Source organism: Trachurus trachurus (genome assembly GCF_905171665.1).
Source record: "Trachurus trachurus genome assembly, chromosome: 1".
In the NCBI taxonomy this organism is placed as follows: Eukaryota; Metazoa; Chordata; class Actinopteri; order Carangiformes; family Carangidae; genus Trachurus; species Trachurus trachurus.
Genome location: NC_139891.1, coordinates 26,976,742 through 26,999,647, shown reverse-complemented (window position 1 = coordinate 26,999,647; position 22,906 = coordinate 26,976,742). Strand labels below are relative to the sequence as shown.

General features: G+C 42.1%; 2 protein-coding genes across 2 annotated transcripts in view; one reads left to right on the top strand and one right to left on the bottom strand.

Annotated features, from left to right (window-relative positions):
* Positions 1-283, top strand: part of radil (Ras association and DIL domains) — a gene marked incomplete at both ends in the record, with an annotated part of 34,876 nt that extends 34,593 nt beyond the window's left edge. Inside the window, one exon of the mRNA XM_083976015.1 lies at positions 184-283. Coding sequence (XP_083832141.1) covers positions 184-283 — 100 coding nt within the window. The remainder of the gene's footprint in view (positions 1-183) is intronic.
* Positions 284-2,533: 2,250 nt separating this feature from the next.
* Positions 2,534-21,034, bottom strand: foxk1 (forkhead box K1). The gene is made up of 9 exons (XM_083978940.1): positions 20,414-21,034; positions 16,780-16,995; positions 13,241-13,439; positions 12,985-13,131; positions 11,562-11,755; positions 11,158-11,330; positions 9,311-9,562; positions 7,378-7,551; positions 2,534-4,675 (listed from the first exon to the last, which is right to left on the bottom strand). The coding sequence occupies exons 1-9, from the start codon at positions 20,872-20,874 to the stop codon at positions 4,443-4,445; spliced, it is 2,049 nt and encodes a 682-aa protein (XP_083835066.1). The 5' UTR covers positions 20,875-21,034; the 3' UTR covers positions 2,534-4,442.
* Between the last annotated feature and the right edge of the window lie 1,872 nt (positions 21,035-22,906).

The following is a 22,906-nucleotide window of genomic DNA, read 5'->3' as shown; positions in this document are numbered from 1 at the left end:
AGGGGGATCATGGCGATGGGCCAATTTTCAAAAATGTTGAACTATCCCTTTAACCACACCAGTTGGTTGATTGATTGATTGATTAATGGAGGCCAGACAGCGATGCTCCCTTCACTCGTCTCTGTCTCCGTCTCTGCTGAGCTTCACGTAACAGGACTCTGTTGTTTCTGTCTCTCGACGCAGCGCGGTGGATCTGATCCGTCTGGGCGGAGGTCGGCTACGCTTCCTGGTCGCCAAGTCCGACCCCGACGTCTCGGAGAAGATCAGCGCTTCCTCCTGCTGACCACCGAGCTAAGACAAACACACGCACACACACACACACACACTACACCAGACAGTGGAGGATGCAGATGTGAAGAAAAAAACACACACACACACACACACGGCCATGCGTACATATGCCGCATGAAATATGAATGTGAATCTTAACGACAGCACAAAGCCAAACAATCAACTGGAGAAGAAGACGCTCCACGACTCCGCTCCACAGCTGCCAGACCTGCCTCCCTCCCTCCCTCTCTCCCTCCCTCTCTCCCTCCCTCGCTCCGCCGACTCCTACAGGCTCCGTGTGACAGACAGGATCTGTAACCCACCGCCACATCAAAAGGAATAATATGCTGCACGGGAAAAAGTTGCCTAATTAATCAGCGTTTGAACCAGCCCCAGTAAGATGACGATGACGACGACGATGATGATGATGCAGTCTCATGTTGGTTTAAAAAGCACAGTAGATTGTAGGGTTTCCACTTTTTCCACACAGCCCTCGGAGCACGTCGTGTACACACTCTGGACTTTTTTCCACTTGTATTTTAGAACAATTTGTATTAGTGATTCAGGCATTAAGTAGCATGGTGGAACAGACAAGAGGAGGAGACTCTGAGCCTGTTGCTGTCGTTGGACACAAACTGAAAATGTATTTTATGAGTGGAATCGACCTCAGTGAAAGCCGGATGATGTCTTACACAGTGCTTTTAGAGTGGGATCTTTATGTAATGTTTTATAAACCTGTTTGTTAGCGGCTCCGTTTTGCTCATCACACTTCGACGACGACGACAACGACCATTGTGTGGATGAATGTTGACTTTTTGTACCGGAGATTCACGTACCGGATTCACGTTTAACCTCATCGCTGAACTTTACCTCCACCGGACAGAAGAGGAACTCTCGAGACTCGTCACGTGCTGCTGCAGATGTGCAGCTGATGTGGAGGACTTTGTTTATTAATTGCTGAATCGTCGAGACGTTGGGCTTCGCTCCAGAGTCCCTGATGCACAATCCTGGTGTTTGTAAACCAACACTTTTTCTTGTGAATATACGCTGTATGTATCTCGGTTAAGACATGTAAATAACTGGTTGTAAATATTTAACACTCACTGTTTGGAGAGAAACTAGTCCAAACTTTCTTTCTGAAATACAAATACTGAAACGTACTGATGGGAAAAAAAGCAACGGTATTTTCTGAAAGCAGAGATACACCGCTAAAGGTTGTGTAATTATTCTAAACTTCAGTGGATAAAAAAAATACAGGCTGTGCTCTGTTGGACTGTAGATTACTGTTTGCACAGGTGGTTAAAGGATCATTACACCTAAATTACAAAAACAATGTAGTCTTAGTTGTGGTGATATCAAACCATGCAGATGTACTTGTATCTGTCAAAGAGATTTCTGCCTTCAAAACACACGCACACACATTTTACATATAAAACATTCAACAGTAATGATCTTTTCAGGAACAGTTTCAATCCATTACACTGGATTATCTACTGATTTAACCGTGGGTTTCATTTTCCAGAGTAAGAAGAGTTTACTGACGAATGGAACAAAACATCCAAATTCCTTTTTGTCTTTATTGTAAAAGGTTGGAGGCACCAATCTCAGAGCCTAGACCCTTCAGACCAGCTCCAGTTACAACAGTGGTGACCTACAAATCATACTCTTTAAATATATGAAAAAAAAAACATGTTTGGTACGTTTGTTGTTGGTCAACAAAACTCATATTTGAACATATTTTTTTCAGGGAAAAGTCAAATTAAATCAGATTAAACACTCATCAACGGCCCTGAGATTCACAATTCACAGTATAAACAAAGGAAAAAGTGTGGAAAAGAAGAACCAGCGAGAATTTGACATTTTTACTTGGTCAATTGACTGATTATTTTCAGCCATAATGCTGAATTACTCCCCCCACACACACAGGTAATAGATTCTATCAGTGTTGTTTCTTTTTTTCCCATCAGGTTTGTTTTACTCTGGATCTGATTCTGTTCATTTCTTTGCAGTTGAATTTTTTTGTTTTTGTGTTTCAAGGTTTGTATGACATTGACCTCATGCATGTCTATTCTTCTCTGCTCATTATTTATACTGTTAAAAAAAAAAGAAAAATGGTACCTAAGAATAAAAGACTGTTGACGAGAGAAGACAATAGAAAATTTACATCAATGAGGAATTTTAATTTGTGCTACACATTAACAAATCACAAAAACAGGAACATTTAAAAATACATATACTTCTCTATTTCCAGAATGTTTACGTATTGATGACAGCCGTTTTTACACATAGCAAAATATTTTTTCTGTTTTTCCAAAATGAGAAAAAATACCTTCTAAATAGCTTTTTTTTATCATTAGCAGAAAGAGCAGCATACAATCATTACGCATCTTTTTTTTTTTTGCTTTTTCTTTTTCATAATGTGCAACAACAATCACTGAAACCTTTGCGCAAATTGTGCCTGATTGCCATTTAAAAGTGAGGCCTGTGTGAGGACATTCGGAAAAAAAGCTAAAGGCAGAGTGAGAATGAGAGAGTCGAGAGGAGGTGGGGGGGAGAAAGTGCTGGAGAATATCTAATTAAGGCAGTGTCTGTGACAGGAATTGCCAACAGCTCGATGCCTGCGCAGATAGAGACTGCTTGCTGAGGAGAGGGGGAGAGAGGTAGACTGGGGGGAGAAAGAAAGAAAGAAATATATTTTTTTAACAGAGCAGAAATGAAAGCTAAAGAGCCAAAGAGTAGAAAAGATGTTGTCAAATGTACCAAACAGAGAGAAAGAAGAAAAAAAAAAAAACAGACAAGAGAGCAGGTGAAATGAAACTGTGGTCAAGTGTTGGTCCCGCCCTTCCTCTGATAAAAACTGATACAAGTCTACTAATGCAACATAATTGTCACCACTGTAGTGTTGCTGATCATGTACTGTGAAAGAAGCGCTGTGTTAACAATCTAAAAAGGTAAAGCTGTCTAAAGGTTAAAATTAAATGACAAAAAAAAAAAAAAAGTAGAAATATTTAAGGCTTTAAGGATTATTATTATTACAATAATGCTTTGCTGTGCTAAAACAAAACTGTACGCACAGGCTGATCCATTTCTCCTTTTAACCACTACTGAAACAAGAAAAAAAAAAAAGAAATTAAAACAACAATCAGTTTGTCTACATTAGGTTAGCTCCACTTCAATCAACTCCAAATAGTTGCCTCTTTTTTTTGTTGTTTTGTTTGTTTTGTTTTAGCCCTTCCCCTGCTCCGACTTCACCCAGATCACCTTGAATCTGAGAGGCTCCACTCTGATAAACCCAAACTCAGCTGAAGTGAAGTGAGAACCACAAACGTCCTGGTGGTGGTGTTGGTGGTGGTGGTAGGTGGTGGTCTGGGATTTCCTCCCATCTCTTCTTCAAAAACATCATTACGTCTTTACAGAGAAGACGAGAAGAAGAAGAGACGCCTGCCTCACGTTCTGGTCTCGGCCTCAAATATGAACACGTTTCCGTCTCAACGTTATTCTCTAAGGATTGCCTTACGTTACAATCATATTCATAACACGCTCCCAAGTCCGCAAAACAACCCGGTATACAGGTAAGTCCTCTCTAGCTTTCATGTTGTGAACTACACAACACCAACTCTGGTCTGATTCTTTTTCTTTCTGTAAATACAGGCCATTGAAATCTCTGAACACACATTCCCCGGTTTTAAAAACAACCAGGCAGAGGCAGTGATCCTAATCACAAGTGCAGGAGAGGTGAGTTCTTTGGCCTGAGAGTGATAATAACCGATGCATCTGAGATATTCTCTAACATTCACGTAAGTAAAAAGTAGTGCGGAGACGATTTTCAATATGCATAATGCTCTCGTCAGCTTAATGATCTTACTTCCTTGTGTTGTCAGTGAACAGTGGATTACATTTTTTTCTTAAAAAAAAAAAAAAGGCTTTCGAGCTGAAAAAGTCCTGAAAGATTTACTTGCTTTTAAATTCGAGTGTATTTGAAAGTTCTCGTCTATTTTTCACCAAAATATATTTTCCTTGCAATTTATTTCCCTTCTGTCGAGAGAGGCTGCCTGTACATTTTTTGGCCATGTCGGCTGCAGTCATATCAAATGAGTATAAAAGGTGAAGCAGTGAGGGAGGGAGAGGGAGGGGGGGCTGTCCACTGGGTACCTGGTAACAAGGCCTGGCTGTTACTTCCTCGGGTCGTGGGTTTGTGACGTCATGGCAACGATGACGGGCTGCTGGGCCGGTGTGACTTGATGCGGAGCAGATTCGGTCCCGGCCTCGTCCTCCATCTTCGGCCGCTTGGCCTGCGGCGCGCCCGGCTGCTCGGCTAAGGTCTCTGCGCTGGGCTGTCGGCTCACGAGCACCGGAGGGGAGCTGGAGGCCTGGGCCGCCAGGATCTGGAGAGGACTACTCAGGCCTGGGAGGAGGAGGAGAAAGGGAGGTCAACTGTCGATGCCATGACCAGGACCGGTGCCTATTTGATTAGATCCTAGACCTCGATCATCTGTAAATAAACTGTGTGTATTGGGTCTATCTCATTGTATCTGAACTCTGTCTGTGTTTTATTTCTCTATTAAGTCACTCAGATCGCCTGTTTGCCTACTATGGATGCATTTTAATCTGAGAAAAGGAAAAGGGAAATAATTGATTGACAGAATTTTTGCTGAGAATAAAGAGGAAAGCAGGAAAAAAGGAAAAACCAAAAGGACACAAACGCGGGCGCATGATGTCTGTCCGACTACCCATTTCTCCGACCATACATTTCTTTATTTTTGCGTCCATTAGTCCGACCTCCCATTTCTCTGACTTAAGTAGCCCTAACCCTTAACCTTACCCTAAACCTAACCTTAACACTGTAGAATGGGTAGTCGGAGAAATGAGCCGTCAGACTTTTGGGCAGTCGGACTGATGTATGCTCCCCCACAAACGCTCTACGCCATAAAGTTAAAGGGACAACGAGGAGTTTCTCCATCGGCAGAACGAAAAATTCCGCGACAATAAAAAAGTCTCATATTAACGTGGATGAATCTACGTTACCCACACTTGTTAATGGGCCCATTTTCTATAAATATATCGTTTTGTCTCTATCGTTATTTTGTTATTATTAGTGGTGGCGGAAATGCTGGGCGAGCCGACCAGCGTTTCCTTACTTTCAGTTTTGCGGCGAGTCATGAGAATAACGCCGCCGAAACGCCGTTTATGGTCGGAACTACGACGGTATGTGATCGTCTTCGAACCTCTGACTTTAATTCTTGATGAATGAAAAAATGAGTCTGTCTTGCGCCGGTCAAAGAATTTCACGGCGCGCGGAGGCTCATAAATGTAGTGTGAAAACGCTTTGCTTTTCCAAAACTCCTCATTGTCCCTTTAAGTAATAATATACGAATAAGTCTCTATGGAGGGTTTGTGAGGGGGTTTTCAACAAATAAACTGAAAGGTAAGCACACATTTTTTTTTATTGCTAGTCTCGCGTCGTGTGTTACTGATTAGGAGGGATGCCTGTGTGACTTTGTGTTGAGAATCAATGAGTGTATATGGAGAATGAAAACTTCTAAGTCCCATCGTTGTGTGGCTATAGCTGGTTCAGTGCCAAAAACTGATTGACAGATGTCAATCATCAGGTTACGGAATGACGCAACCAGTGAATTTTTGCCAGCAATAAAGAGGAAAGCAGGAAAAAAGGAAAAACCAACAGGACACAGAAACGCTCTTAGCCATAATAGTTAAGTAAGAATATAGGAATAAGTCTCTATGGAGAGTTTGTTGGGGGGTTTTCAACAAATACCTGCACGCACTTTATTGCCCTGCTGCTATGTGCTGCCTCTCTTGCACTGACCTTTTGCCATTTTTGTGAATGTATTATTTTTAAGTGTCTGTCCATAGAAATGTCTGTTTTTAGATTGTGCCTGTGCCTGTTCTTAGCTTTTATATTTGTTTACTTTTATCTGGGACCTGAGTACAAATTTCATTCTGTCATGTCTAACATGAAGTGGAATGACAATAAATGACTTTGAACTTTGTGTTATTGAAGTCCCATCTTTGTGTGGGCATGATATACAGTATGCGTCAGTGCTTGTAGCCTACAGCTGGTTCAGGGGCTCGAGTGCCGAGGAACCTGTTATGCTGATTTCAGGGGCTTCTAATGTGATATCTGACCTCAGTCGGGCACTATTGAAAGTTTTGATCGATAAAAAACTCAATACTTATCGCATACAAACTGTCTGTGTGCTCCTACATTTTGGCTATTTCCGGCTTCGCTCTGAGACACTCGGATTGAGCGCTCTCTCTCCCCCTCCCTCCCCTACCGCGCCGATTCTGCTGTGATTGGTCAACGTATCGAGGGGCTGAGCCAGAGCCAGGCGAGTTGCCATACAGCGACTTCCACCGAGGTTGTGACGTTACAAAAAGAGACTTTAAAAAAAAAACTCTCCAAACTCGAGCGCTTGAAACTGCCCCGGGGGATCACTGCAACACACGCCTCCCTCATGATATGGCACTTCCATGTCCTCTAAAGCAAGTATCCAACATTTTAATTTATTTATTTTTTAACCTTTGGGTGTGTTTATTTCTTAAATGTTCTTGTGTGATACAGTTGAATGTTATCAGTGTTGTACAAATCACAGTTCTGTTTTTTTTTCCTGATAAAAATTGCCTACACAGTACAACAATCACCATTTAGTGAACCATGATCCAGTTAACATAGAAGAGCAGCAGGGTGTCAGATTTGAGTTTGATGGATAAGTCCACCAGTTTTAAAGGAGAGTTTCTGTGAGAGCAGAAGTATAAACCGCTGATACAAAGGGACAGAACAGGAACAACATCCCAGTAGCCAGTCGGGGTTATTTCAGGTTTACAATTGTTTTTCCATTCTTAAAACTGTGACTTTGGCCACTTTTGCACAATTTAAACATATTTATAAGTCTGAAAAGCTGGAAAAGCATAACAGGTCCCCTTTAACTTTTCAAACAGCAACAATGAACCATATATTTAATCTACTGTATGTAAACAATGACTTGTAAGCACACAGCGCATGCCACTGTGGTATATTTTTATCCTCGTCTGTTCAGACATCAGCAGTCTGTGTTTTGACAGTGACGGGTGCAAAAAAAAAAACCTCACCTGATGCATTAGCAAGGCTGGTTGCCGTGGCAACAGCCGCAGTGGTGTGTTTGCCATTCTGGGTAACAGCACGAACAGGAAGTTGATGTAAACCTGGAGCCAGGCTCCGTCCATCCCCGCCCTGCACCGCACTGTCCACAGTCTGGATCACTCGCTCTCTGTTCAGCTGCGCTTCTGTTGTAAACACAAAAAAACAAAAAAACACACATTTACTAACACGGTCAAAGAAATATGGATCAAAAACTGAGTTGTATTAGTTGGTTATTTATTGTTATGCACATCCAAAGTCCCAGCCTGTGCATACTTAAAGAAACACAGACACAAAATACTGCTGCAGTGGTGAAACATTTATCAGATGTGAACTTTGTCCTCAGCTCAACAAATAAAATCACCCACTGAAGCACTGGTGTTAAATTCAGCTTCAGATCGGATCAGACCTGATGCTCTGCTTTTTTTTAGTATGTGTGGAAAACATTTTATAATTCTGGTTGTGAGTCGCCATTTAACTGGTTATAACTGGTGTAATCAGGGGGGGACACACAGCCCACTGCATAAAACCTGCACTGATTATGAAGACACATGGTGACACTTGTGCCATAAACCTGCACACAGACGCAGACAGAGACACATTTCCTGCAGAATTATGAGAGAGGATTTTTCTTTGATTATTCTCTAAATTTTCTGTCGGATCAGGTGAAATTTGTGTCAAATTTAGAGGAGATTCGACTGTAAAACAACATGGTGATCAGCTCCATCTCTGAAGGGGTTATCATTGACTTTGCTTGACCTTTCCTTGGTGGATTGAGGTCCAGTAAAAAGTATGACGGTATTTTAACTCTTCTCTAGCCATATGTGTATTATGATGTCATGTTTTTACACAGAAAGTCACGTGATCATGCCTTTTAGCCGACATGTCACAAAAAACTGTAGGTACTTGGCCATATAAAATGAAAAAAATACTCCAGCAAACTTTAAGCAAACAAATCAATGTTGGCCCTGTTCAAAGGCAGACATATGACTGTTCTCATAATAGTTGGAGAAAAAAATGTTTATTTTTAGGGCTGACCCAAAAAAATCGAAGCTTCGAAGCTTCATTCGTTGCCGCTACGATCGCCTCGCCCCCCACCCCGTCAGACGTTATGGCCGCCGCACCCCCCCCAGCCGTCGAAGTTTCGATTAAAATCAATTTTAAGCCTGCGAAGCTTCGATTACCAAAATATGATAATCGGGTCAGCCCTATTTATTTTATTGCAGTTTTTCAACATTTTTTATGACAGACATTAGCGGTCCCTCACTAAAACAGGCCATGAAAGGGTTAAATTATAAAAAATATTGATGAAATTACACATCATTCATTAGAAGACACCTAACCCTAAGCAACAAAAAATATATTGTAATACCTATTTTTACTTTATCATGGTGTGTGTTTGAAAACAGGGTACAAAAAATAGTCATTTTTAACAGGATCTGAGGGTTCAATAAATAATAAGTTCTGTTGCAGGTGTAAAACTATGGCATTCACACAGCAAGGAATTGAAAAGTTGTACAAGTATGTCTCAGTTTAAGAAAATGTTTAAAAAAGAAAAGATAAGTATTTACAAAAAAGAAGAAGGAGAACGAGAAAAAGAAGGGGAAAAAAGAAAAAGATAGATAGATGAGTGGTGTTTACCGTTATTTTGTTTATTTGTTTTTTTGTCATTACTATGTTTCATTATCTTTAATATTTTTGAAACAGAGAATAATATTGGTGTTGAAGTAAGCCAATGAAATTTGTAACAACAGAGAGGGGCAGGAATTATAAGTTTTTTCTTCATCCTGCTCCTTTTCATTCATGATGAAAATGTGTACACAATGTATATGTGCAACTATGTGAGAACCATGAATGAAATAAATCAAAATGAAATGAAATGAAGTCCTAAAGAGATTCACACACCTCTGAGCTCATTGTTGCCGTCCATTCCTCCGATGGAGGGGGCGCTGTAACCATTCGGGGGGTTGGAAAGTGCAGTGGCGCTGGTGACCACCCGCATCATGGTCAGAGCGGACTGAGGGGAGCTCTGGAGCAAGTGGATGGGCTGGATTTGGCCTCCACCACCTGGAACCAAGGCGAGGCCTTTCCCTGTGGACAGGATTGTCGGGTGGGAGGGTGCAGCCATGATGACATGCTGAGCACTGACTGGAGATCCTGCACAGAGACGGACAAACAACAATTTCACCTCCGTTATAGCATTTATACGTGTGTGTGTGAGAGAGCCTCCATTTGTGTGTGTTTGAATGCATTTAGTTTGCATCTGTTCACTAGCGCGACTCAGCTCGGTTTTTTTGCTTTTCCACCAGCACCTGGTACCTGGAACTTTTTTGGTAACGCCTCAGCCCGGGTTGCAAGCGAGCCAAGGAGATAGATACTAAAACATGACATCAACCGACTGCTTTCCATTGATTAGCCAGAGCGTTGTTACTGGAAGAGTAGCATCAAACCCGTTAATTTTAAAGAGGAACTATGCTACATTTTTACCTTAATTAAACAGCTTTGGAGTAATTGTGATGGTTTAATAAATGGCTTAACTTCCACATTGCGTCTCTTGACTGAAAAACAACTTTGCAAGATCAGAGCCGCTGCCCCGGTGCACTCGTCTCTGCGCACCGCGACACAAATGCGCTCCGTTTCTTGTTTATGACAGATTATTAAACTACACAAATATACATGTCGTATCATCGTATATGATATATAACATTATCTATCACTCTATTGATTGATTTCTCGCTGGCGTCGTTGAAAACAAATGCACATGGCCAGGAGGAGGGTTAGCAAAACAACGGAAAAGCAACCGGACACACACCGGCAGCAGCACCCACTGATCTGTACTGAGGCTGTTGTTACTCTTTCATGTTAGTTAAATGACTGCTGTGAGGAAAACCATGCAAATGTTTGCAAACGTTTGTCTTTCAGTTCGGATGAACACTGTTAAAAAACAAGACATGCTACGGAGGGTAAATTCACCTTATCCAAAGTGAAAACAAACAAGATGAAAAGTACGGTAATGTATAGGGCCATGGTGATATAATGCTCTGCCAGGACATATTATCCAAGAACATAACAAATACAGATTTAAAGATCTATTGAAAGAACATTTATTAGTCAAACAGCTCTCTATCTAGCTGAAGCTTTTTGGTAAAATCAATTAGTGTTTGTCTGATTTATTTGAAATATCTTAAGTCTGCCTGTGTATTGGGTACTGTTACTGTAAGTTAATGTAATTATGAGGAACGTATGTTTTTGAACATCTGATTATTTCACAACTATGGTAATAGCTACACTGTGGAAATGAATAAGGTCCAGTAATATGTATATGTTGTTTGTATTGTTTTTGTTTTGTTGTTTTGTCTTGTAGATCGTTGTGAGTTGTTGTGGTTATGGATGTTGTTATTGTGTTTGTATGGTGTGATGACGTGTTTCTGTAATTATCTACTGCAATGGATAGTTAATCTGTGAAGGTAGACTCCAGGAAGAATAGCGATGGCCTTAGCCAAAGCTAATGGAGATCTAAATAAATAAAATAAATAAATGCTGTGGTCTGTAATCGAGGTGCAGACGAGTGAGTTTGGAGCTGACGAGAGGATCGAAAAAAGAGAGTGAGCCGCCGTGCTATGACGACCACGTTGAGGAGGCACTATGAAATACTCAGCTGTAATGGAAAAGCACCTAAACCGAAAAGTAGAGCTGTAACTAACTGTGTAGTGGAGAAGAGCTGTAAGTACATCTGTGTGTGCATTGCTCACCTGGGGCGCTCTGAGAGTACCGATACTCAGGTACAGACGCCAGCTTGTTAGCCAGCTGTTCATGGTGGTCGTGGGGGATAGGAGAGCCCTCCCTGCTCAGACACTCGGGAGTCTGGAGCCCGCTGGAGGGAGGAGAGAGGAGGCCCTGGTGGGTCGGGGACGCAGGGGCGCTTCTGAAAAACAAAAGGAAAGGAAAGAGAAGAGGATAAGAAACAACAAAGACACTTAAAACTAACAGGAACACTGAGCTCCTTCACCTGTCAGTGCCTTCTGCTAGAAATTAGACTTACTTTGTTCTATCCAATCAAATGATAGCAAGGAGCAGAAGAAGAGAGAGGGAGGGTGAGAGTTAACCGAGTCAAAAAGAAAACGGAGCACACGCACACACGCAGCGTCCTGCTTACCTAGAGGAGAGAGGTCCGAATGGCGTCCTAAAGCAAGCCACCCCTCTTTGCCGTCTTTTCCTGAAGGCCTGCTCCACCAGTTTGCTCTCAGAGGCAGAATCCACGCGCCAGAAACTTCCTTTCCCGGGCTCGTCCTGAGAGCGCGCCACTTTCAGGAAGTAGCGGTTGAGAGACAGGTTGTGTCTGATTGAATTCTGGAGGCAAAACACAAGTATTTAGTTTGTGGACACACAGAGTTATGAATAGCCAAAAGAAATGAACACATTTACTGAACACATAGTCATATACAGCATACGTTATCTACATTTATACTATACTAAATATACAAAATGTTAAGTACATTATTGTTAATAGTATATTTTATTTATTCTATTTAATCTTTTTTTATTCTGTTCTTATTCTGCTTTTAATATTTTGATTAATCTTTGATCCTTTCCAACTCTTATTTATATTGCATTTCCGTTGCTTTTTCTTTACTACTCAGGAGTTGTAACAAAAAAAGCTTCCCTCCGGTGATCAATAAAGTCATTCTGATTCTCATTTATACAAATGGCAGGGTCTAAAAGTCTGAGGCCACTGCACACACATGTGCCTTTACAACCACATATTTATGTGTGTGTGTCCATTTACATATGTTTGTAAATATAATAAACAAAAAGTACAACATTTTAAATAACCTGTTACATGCTCTGTTGTTATCAAGTCTCTAGCAAACATACAGAAAACCTTTAAAGAGATAATTCAACATTCTGGGAAATTCCATAATCCCTATAGTCATAGCAGTAGGTTCATTACTTTTAATTATCGGTGCATGGTGTTTTGAGATCTGCGGGCCAGAGACGTGAGCTGCTCAGTGAACACAATGGAGGTGAAAGGTACAGGTCCCCTGTCCCTCATCAAACTCATCAAATACACAATCCAACGACTCCAAAACGCTCTGGTGGACAAGTTGTGACCTGCACATTCACCACACTATGAAATAGTCATGTAACATTACGAGACGGAGTTGTTTTCGAGGCAGATGCAGCTGGAACTACTTTCCTGACACGGCTGCTGGGCGGAGTGATTTCAAAAGCACAAGTAGTTCTGAGTATTTGTTTCGTGTGTCGTAATGTTACATAATTGTACATGATTATTTCATAGCGTGGTGAATGTGCAGGTCACAACTTCTCCACCAGAGCGTTTTGGAGTTGTTGGATTGTGTATTTGATGAGTTTGATGAGGGACAGGGGACCTGTACCGTTCACCTCCATTGTGTTCACTGAGCAGCTCACGTCTCTGCCCCGCTGATCTCAAAACAACATGCACCGATAATACAAGGTAACAAACCTACTCCTATGACTATAGGGATTATGGCAATAAGCGAATTTGCCAAAATGTTGAACTATCCCTTTAATGTCCAGATGAAGAAGGAAGCACCCACCTGCCAGCCCTTGTCTGCAGTGCGGTAGTAGGGGTAGTGTTTGGTGATGTGGGCGTAAATGCCACTGAGAGTCAGCTGTTTGTCCGGGGCTGAGGAGATGGCCTGGACGATCAGCTGTGCATAGGAATACGGCGGCTTGGACTCGTCCTGCACAAACACAGACGTCAAGGTATTAATGACAACATCCCATAATGATGATGATGATGATGCACTTATTGTACAATTAACTCTGCAGCATCTTTTAGACTGGGCTCACCTTGGGGCTGTCTCCACCAGCTGACTCCCCCCGCTGCTCACATCCCCCTCCTCTGTGCTCAACAATGCTTCGTCTCTGCTCGGAAACGGCCTTGGCGGCGTATTCAGCTGCTAACTGGAGGTCAGAGGTCACGTTGCGTCCATAGCGATACCCCGACGACCCGGCCCCACGTGGACTGGCCGGACAGGAGTTAGGAACACTGGAGAAGAGAGGAACGGAGTTTGTGTTAATGTCATAATAGGTGATGATGGGGGCCATTTCTGTAAAAACAACATTATTGATTATGTAGATTATTTACTAATAACGACACCAGTCACTTCACCGCTTCGTTAAATCATTTAGCAGCTCAGTTTTTAAATCTAAACTTCAAAATCAAGACTGTGGCAGTTTTTTGTCTTCTCAATCTGGACAAATGAAGTAAAACTATGATTTTATTTTATTGTTGATTGGTTGTGTTAAAGGACAATTCCTAATATTTTAGATCTAAAAGAAGGAATCTGAAGATTTTCTTTTTAATGTCTCCTGTTATGCAGTAGTTCTGTCTGTCCCCGCATCGCCACAGCAGCGTGTAATGGGAGCGGACTGATCTTATGCTGTTTACATCCCACAAAACCGCAATTTCTTTTCACAGACAACATGAGATGGCTGTTCAAACATACACCGAAGGGTTTGTTTACTTCAAGAAAGCCGACATGTTTGTGAACCGAGCTGTAATAAAAAGTCTTGCGCGAGAGTCCTCGTTGACGGCTCACTACAGTATGTTCACAGGTCATCTGAGGATCCCATTTGTTTTATCAGCAGTTTATCAGTTTTGTAGCACTAAGAGTAGGTCTGACTGTTGTTTATTTTACCTGTAAACAAACTGAGCGCGTCAACTCAACTCTCACGTGAGACTTTGTATTACAGCTCCGTTTACAAACATGTCGGCTTTCTTGAAGTAAACAAACCACTCGGTGTATGTTTGAACAGCCATCTGACAGCCAAACATTGTGGTTTTGTGGGATGTAAACAGCCTAAACAGCATAAGATCCGTCCGCCCCCATTTATCGCTGCCGTGTGTTGTGTTGCATTTAAAAAGAAAATCTTCAGGTTCATTCTTTTAGACCTAAAATATTAGAAAACTATAGCCCCAGGTTGAATTTGCCTGGAATTGTCCTTTAAGTGACAAACAAATGACATGAAACAAGACCTGAAAATAAACAGCACAAGGAGCAAGTAAAGCTTTGCTATTTAAGTCCACAGTTAAGTTTCCACATTTATTAAATAAAGTATGAAATTTGAAATACTGATCATTTTATTTCTAATTATACATAAACAAAATATATGTTTAAATGTAATCTCTTCTCACTCACATCTGATCTTCCACACACACAGACACACACATGGTCTATGTTTGGAAACTGATTACAGCTCAGCTGCACTGCGTTTTAAACATACATAGCGTTCACAACAATGTGCAGAAATAGTACGTTAATTATCAACCCGGTTTTATCTGTTGCTGTTGAGAGACAGGACAGAGGGGAAACCCGGTAACTTATTATACAACATACACCTGCTTCTGTTAGTAAAGTAAACACTGGTTTCTGGGAGAGTCAGTGTGCTTTGATTTGCCTTTGGCAACAGAGAGCCACAGATAGAGATAGAGTAACGCACAGAGGGAGACGGAGAATATGTTTGTGTTTCTTGGCCGGGGGAAACTGGGCTACAGGCTCTGTTTAGAGAACGGCTCAGCATGCTCCGTCCTGAAAAATGAATGAAGACCAACAGAAATGTCTAACCGTGCTTAGGGACGTCTTATATTTAAAACACACACTTGTATCTGTAAAGCTACACTCATGCATCATTAAAAGTTACGGAGCAGAGCTCATCTCGTCTGCAACCGACAACAACCGTTTCACTCCTGTGCTTGTCTATAGGAGCCAGAGGGCGGTGGTGATGTTATTATATATAGTACTTTTCAGTTGTCAAACTGGAAAGGTGACAGTTACCAATCCCGTGAAAAGACACTGTTGGTGTTTCAAAAGTGGGAGCATGTGCTTGTGCACAATGCTTTTCCGTTGTGTGTGTTGTATGTGTGGACACAAGGTGGTGACACAACAATCTGCCCGAAAAAGGCCACACTGAAAGTGGTTGTGAGATGTACGAGCAAACGTCTTTACTCTGTGTGTTGTGTGTGTGTGTGTGTGTGTGTCCACGTGTGAGAGAACAGGAGCTGAGGGCTGAGTGGGAGGGGTGGGGGGGGCTCTGAAAAGGAAACCACGAATGGACGGAAAAACGGCCTGCAGGCAAAACAATCTGCCCGATAGCCAATCGCACGCCTCAAAGCTGCAGCCACTCCATATAAGGCGTGCACACACAAGCCGACATTGGTGGGGATGTGTGATGTAGAGACGAAGCCAGACCAGCAGAGGGAGCTCTCACCGCCACCACCCTGCACTCTCACATGCTGCTTACATTTATAGAGCAGTGATTCTCAAACATGTGCTATCATCACAGCTGATTATAGAGCAGATTTCCATCTCAACAGCAACAGCGCAGGAGCTGCACCTTCACCCAGGACAGTGAAACTGAGCCGACAGCAGCCTGTGGTCGGGGGAAAAAAAAGCTGCAGCTCTTTGAAAAACCCAAAAGAAAACCGATCCTCACGTATTCAAGTCAGCCCACACAGACGACTATATAAACACTAGCGTACAAGCACGGATCCAAGATAAGGAGACGAGGTAAATGATTCATATAATTGAACAGATCTGAAACAGTGGCCATAAGACACACTCACTCCGTCATTACTGTACTGCTTCGTAACGAAGTTCAGTCTGGGCAGTAAAATGTGTATATTTTCTTAAAACAAATGACTGGTCTGATAAGAAAAGATCCTTGAAAGCAATTCAATCCCCGACAAACAAGTCACGTCCTAAACCTCATATATTACAAAATGAAAAACAAGCATTGAAATAAAAGTGTTGAAATATACTATACTGATTTTACATGTATATTTACATGTAATTTACTTACATTATTTTGATTAGGAGGAGACCATGTGCAAGCCTCTGATTTCTTGACCTTTCCTGACACATACGTGTTAGCCAATTAATTGCATAATTAATATAAAAACTTTTAACAAATTATATGTTTGTATATTAACTGTTTTTTTAATGTTTTTTCTTTCCATTTTTTTTTTACATCAAAATAGTTTGTTTTATTCAAGTTTAAATGTTTAAGATATTAAATTTTCTGTCACCTAAAACAAAAAAATACCATCAAAGCAAGTGTTTTTTCTTACAAAATTACAATTTAATCAATTATATAAATATAACTAAGTTGTCAGATTTATTAATATTTTTTAATTTAAACTCACAACCTGCATCTCAATCTAAACATACATTACATTTTTAGCACCAAACTTCAACAATCACCACAACAATACAACACAGACTCCTGCCACCAAGTCTGCTTTTGCATTCGAAGTTGTGTGTGTTGCATGCTGTGATTGCATTAAGTAGACATGCAGTTGTTGGTGTGTCTGTGGGGTCTCTCCTTACCTGATGGTGCCCGTGGGCGAGGGCAGCGGAGAGCCAAACGCCCTGATGTGCTCTTCATGCTGCTGCACTGTGGGAATGCTGATTTTAAGAGGGGAAATGTGGGGCAGGAGCTGGCGAGGGGGAGGAGAGGTCTGCTCTTTCTCTCGGCGCCCCTCGGGCTCCAGGAGTGACATGAACTGGATCTTGATGACCGTGCTGGGAAAACGAAACACACACCTGGAGAGCAGGACGAAAGAAAAAGAAGAAGAAGACAAAGGTTGATTACCATCATCCTTACTTATACATTAACTGACAGTTTAGCATTTAAATATCATAGAAACATCCTGGAGCGTCTTATCATGTCACATGATCCTCCTAGAGTTCGCAGAGCTGTCCCGAAACCACACAGGTGCAAATGTTTCCATTTTTCTAAACAGACGTGTCTTAAAAATCTAAAACTACAAAGTGCTGCTGAGCAGAATGTGAGTTTTAACGGCGACAACTGGGCAAACTCCATCTGCTGAGGAAGATCATGTGAAACCCAGACAACAGCTGCTAACTTGGACCTTCTGGCGAGATTATTTAGTCAACAACTGTCTCAAAGGACGAAAACAAACATTGAAAACACAAAATTATTAAGTACGCATGACATGTTGTGTTTGAGTCCAGAGTGGCTCTTTTTTTCTTTCTTTTTCTTTTTTAAAAGCAATGATACTTTCCCCTTAACCACAGGGGTTTGTTTATAATACACACAATATCTGTAGTCAACACCTTCCACTGACAACGACAACGAGAGTTAACACAAAACCCGTTAGCCTGGATTTCCTCTTGTCTACGTTCCGCAGGTCTGGACAACTGCCTCAATAAAAGCGAGGATAAGTCAAGGGCCCACGTCAGCTCACACCCAAACAAAACCCTTAGATATAATTATATGTGTGCAGGATTTGGTGAAGATTTTTTACAATAGAACCATTATTTATACATAGTTTTCAGATTGTCCCCAGCCGTTAGTGTACTCAGTGAAGCCAAGTCAAACCTTTGTGACTGCACCCGTCTTATCTGCCCACCTATTATGTCTTTGAGGACCAAACCAGATCCTTTCAAAGAGGTTTTGAGCTATATTGAAGTTCAGGCTCAGACCTCCATATGAATATACATACTATATATTAGAGAGAGCTGCAAATTGTGTTGTAAGCAGTTGTAGATACTAGATGGTTACATAAAATATGGAAGAAATGTTCCATCTCCTCTCTTTAATTTGTCTCCTGGAAAACTGTGGCTGCCAATCCAACACTGGATCCATGAGCAGACTCCTCAGAGCTGTATCCGTGCCTAAAGCAGGCCATCCTCGACGACAACCGAATGTCCGCTGCGATTGCGGGGGAAGAAGAGTCCTGTGGCAAACTCTGAGGGAGCTAACAGGCTTCCTTCCTTGGCTGACGGAGATGAAAGAGACTGTCCTTACAACAACTTCACCAGCCCCCCTGCTGTATGACAGTGCAGCAAAGAAGAGAGCCACTGTTGAAAGAAATCACATGGCATTTCCATTAGTGTTTGCTAGAGGGCACACGTAGGAGACGCTGAGACAAAGTGGAAGAAGGTTCAGCCGGTTTGATCGCACCAGATTCAGCTTCTTTCTGCACATAGCGATCAACATGGTGGTGGTGGTGCTACCAATAGACTTGGTGGCTGTGACACAGGCCAAATTAAGGTTTGCAAAAGTAGCAGCAAAAGACAAATGTCTGCTGTGTGACCTGCCAGAGAATTATGACTTGAAAGATTTATGTTAACAACAAGGCAATGACCCCTGACACAAAGACAGATCTAACACAAGAATAGCCTAAAACAACAATGTTAATGTGCTGGAGCAGCCAAGTCAGAGTCTAGGCCTCAGTCCAATCCAGACTTCGAGGCAGGACCTGAAAATTGCTGCTGACTCAGGGCCCGAGAGAAACTTGACAGAGCTTGAATAGTTTTTGCAAAAGAAAGCTAAGATTTCCAGAAGAATCACTACAACAAAAACAACAACTGCAAAGATTCGAAGCAGTCATATTAGTCAAAATGTGCATGTACACATTTTAAATACTGTTACATGCCGAAACCTATTTGTAGACATTTGTTATCCAAATGAATCCAATGTAATTCAACGCTGTAAAATGCAGAAATAGATGAGTACTATAAATGTAAACCGGAATAACTAAATTAATTTACTCCTCTGCTCCACATTTAATTAAAGGAGTTCCAGATTTAACTCAGCGAGAGTTTGTAATCCTGAGACAGGCTCCAAGGCCCAGCAGACAGACGACACATGCAAAGATGGCTGTGCTGCTGGATACGGCCTTTGGTTTGTAAGTCTTGTGTTTACTCCATGTGCGCCTGCAACGAGGATGTCATTTCAGCCAGCACTTCCTATTCAATGTCCGACACACCCCCAAACAGTGTGGACAGCCTATCAGAGAGGATACGAGCACAACCCCCCCCCACCCCCACCCCCACACAACCCTCCTCCAGCCTCCACCCTGTGATTGACTAACACACAAAGTCAAAGCTTTCAGTTTCTACGACTCTCCAACGAACCAGAGGGGGCAAAAATAGTTCACCTGACAATTGTGCAACATTAATAAAGCTTTAAAAACAACAACAACACACATTTAAAAGCAGATATATCACCCTAACTCTACCTAAAAAAAGAAAAGAAAAAGGAAAGGGCATTTGTAGCCACACATCAAAAACAAACACACCTCTCCCTATAGGACTCGTGAGCTCAACTGTCAGGGGTGCGTTTGTTTACATTACTGTTGACGTGACGGCGACACGTTGGCTAACAGCCGCACAAGGTGTTAGCTAATATTATTACAGCTATATAAAAAAAAGTGTTCAGAGACAACTTTCACCAGCAACAAAAAGACAATGTAAAGAAAAGTGTGTAAAGTAAATTTACTGTTTAACTATAATATAGGCCCAGCCACAATATGACAAGCAAAAAAACAGGCAGTTGCCAACCAGCTTGTTGCCATGCAGGCTAAGTGAAGTGGAGCTAACTTTGCTAAGAGCTAAAACTAGCATGATTTATTCAAACACGGCCTCCAGACAACTCAATGTCAACTTTAAGTTTAATTGAAATCAAAGTCATGATTTATAATGTTGCAACTTAGCGGTCCAAACCCATATTTTACCGTTTTTTACCAATTTTTCATCCACAATCTAAGTTACACCGGATCAAATCAAACCGTTGTTTTAATGTGATTGGGGGGTGTCATGAGAAACTTTGTATCCCCGTCGGAATCTGTTTCCCTCATGTGGGTGGTCTACGTCATAAACGGTCAAAATATTTAAAATGACATATCTACCAAAACTCTTAACAAACTTTAACATCCGTAGGGATGTTTTTTCAGTGATTCAATCGTTATGTGTTCCGCAGAAGAGGAGGAGGAGGAGGAGTGGGGATTTGTTGGTGGAGGGGGTCAGATTTTAAAAGCGGATGCAAATGTACCGTAACATGTGCTGCAGCAAAGCTGTCAGTGCGGTAAGTTAACGTTAACGTCCTGTGGCCGCCGGCGGACACTACCACTACCGTTGTTGCCATAATTAGCCTGTTGGTAGCTAACTGGCTATGCTAACTAACTGACTAAACTGTCTGGCTGGCTGCACTCACTCTCTGGGCAGCGGCAGCGGGGGCGCGCCTCTCCGCTGGAACACCCCGTCAACGAACACGCCGTTCTTGCCCAGGCACCGGAGGGTGAAGCCGTTAGCCTCGTCGTAGGTGATCTGCAGGTGTCGCCGTGAAATAAAACTCGAGTGACCCATGTTGATGTCCACGGAGCCGTGAGACGAGTTCCGGCCTATGGTGACCGTCCTCTGGCGCATGACAAACTCAAAGTCCCGGCCCTCCAGCCTGGCGAGGGCCTGCGAGGAAGGAGCGGCGAAGCGCACCGGGAGAAGCCCGACGCCGTCGGAGTTGTTGCGGGCGGCTTCCATCAGCGGAGGACCCAGGAGGGCGAGCGAGGGCTGGTGGTGATAGGAGTGCGAGGTCACCGCGACTCGTACGGGGCTGCACGGTGCTGACTGCAGAGCAAGCAAGGCTCTAGCCCCGGTGTCGTCCCGGTAGTCTGCCATCTTCTTTTTTTTTTTTTTTTTGAAAGGGGTCAACACTCTCACACTCACTCACACGCACACACACTTTACTTCTCGCACACTGTACAGAGTTGCAACGTGAGAGTTTTCGGCCAGGGCACTTGTTCACTCCGTGGCTCTCGGAACAACATGGAGTCCACAGGTCGGTGGGAAAAAACGGGAGCGGAGTTCTCGCAGGAACCGGACTGATGCTGCGTTCAAGGCCCCCCCGTGCTGCTGCTGCTGCTGCTGATGCGAACACACAAGCACAATCACTGAAATCTGAACACACAATAAACTGAAATCTGAACACACAACCCTAATAATAATAATAATGATAACAATAATTCAAAAAGAGAAAGAAAGGAGGAAGTGCTGCTTGGATCACTGTCTTAGGTGCTCTTCAGTGAGGCAGGTGCATCTTTCCAAAAACAAAGACTCAAGGGACTTCTTACTGTGAAAAAAGGATGCAGATGTCCAAGAAAAAAAAAGGACTGAGGCACTCTGCCCAGGGCGATATGTGTAGGGTTTTTTTTATTTGTCTTTGCTCTCAATAAATTTATTATCATTTTTTTACCTGACGACAGAGTGCCTCAGTCCCTTTTTTCTCTTGAACATCTGCATCTTCTTTTCACAGGAAGAAGTCCCTGGAGTCCTTCGTTTTGTAGAAAATAAAATAAATAATAAGAATAACAACAATAATTAAGATTAAGATTAAGATATACTTTATTAGTCCTTGACAGGAAACTTGTCTTGGGCACAAGTGCTGACACAGCTGCATCTAAAACCACACATAGCGAGCACATGGTACACATACACCTGCACATTCACATGTACACATAGTGTACGCACACATCCACATACACACAGAAAACATAATTACACATGGTGTACACATATATGTCCGTATACACACAGAGCATGACTCTGAAACTAGCTACAACATTCACACATTTTAGGAAATTAATTGATTCTCGGTTACTCTGTTGTGGTTGAGATTTTCTAGATCAGCTGATGGGACATTGATAGGTGAAGACAGGAAATATGATCAAAGTATCATACAGACAAAGTAGCTATAATAGTCATAAAGTAGTTACAGTGAAGAGTAGTAGGCTAGTACAGTAATAAGTTACAGTAAGAGTTTATAGCGAGTCTTGTCATTTTAATACTGAATCAGGGCCTGCTCAGCATTTTCATACTGCATAATTATTCTAAATGTACCATGCAGTGCGTCTCCACTCATCTTATTCAGGGTTTTCCTTTAAGTTATTACCTCTGTAATCCCCAACCTGCCATCAGCGGGATGCAGCTATAGGTTATGTTCCCTGAACGCAACATCTGGTCGCCTCGGTCGATAGGCTGCAGTTTAATGTCGTCACACCAGGAAACAGGAGGCTGAGTTCAGTAGTATCTCGAGATTTGTGCTGGCCTGTGGTGTTTTTCAATCTGGGCTGATCATTTATTACAGTCTTTCACTTTCACGTCTTTCTAGGATTGCAGTTTTTTGTTGTTGTTTTTTCAAACAAAGTTAGTCAATGAAGAGCACAAACCCCTGTGTGCACTGAGTAAAACTACACAAACATGGCCAAAACATTGTTCCAAATAAGTTCTTAAATCAAACTAATGACAGCTACTGAAAACACACACAACACGGCTTTTATAGGGATTATATTTCATATTGTAACAGTTATTAATGATAAATAATAACGGTAATAATGGTCCGTTTGGTGTAATATCACAGATTCCACCTATTTTCAGCAACCTTCAGCTAAACCGTGGCATTAACCAGATCCCAACTCTGAGAACATGTGGTGTCTGCAGTGAAGCTGGTTTGCCCACCTCCGATTTTTTTTTGTCTTTCTTTTTTTTTTTTTATCTCTACCCTCTGTTTATAAACATGGAAAGAACAAGATGGTTAAAAAACTCGGATAATGGATCTGAGCAGGAGCAGGAGCAGGAACCGACAACAACCAAAAAAAAAAAAAAAAAAGTAAACAGAGCATCCACTAGAGTGTGCTGCTGGGATATAAAACAG

What these genes read in the sequence shown, in the direction of transcription:
- foxk1 (XM_083978940.1), bottom strand. Translation starts at nt 20,874, where the DNA reads ATGGCAGACTACCGGGACGACACCGGGGCTAGAGCCTTGCTTGCTCTG. An exon ending in CGGCAACAATGAGCTCAGAG is followed by an intron (nt 7,552 to 9,310) that starts GTGTGTGAATCT and finishes TGTTTACAACAG; the next exon opens with AAGCGCAGCTGAACAGAGAG. An exon ending in CAGCCTTGCTAATGCATCAG is followed by an intron (nt 4,676 to 7,377) that starts GTGAGGTTTTTT and finishes TCCTCCTCCCAG; the next exon opens with GCCTGAGTAGTCCTCTCCAG.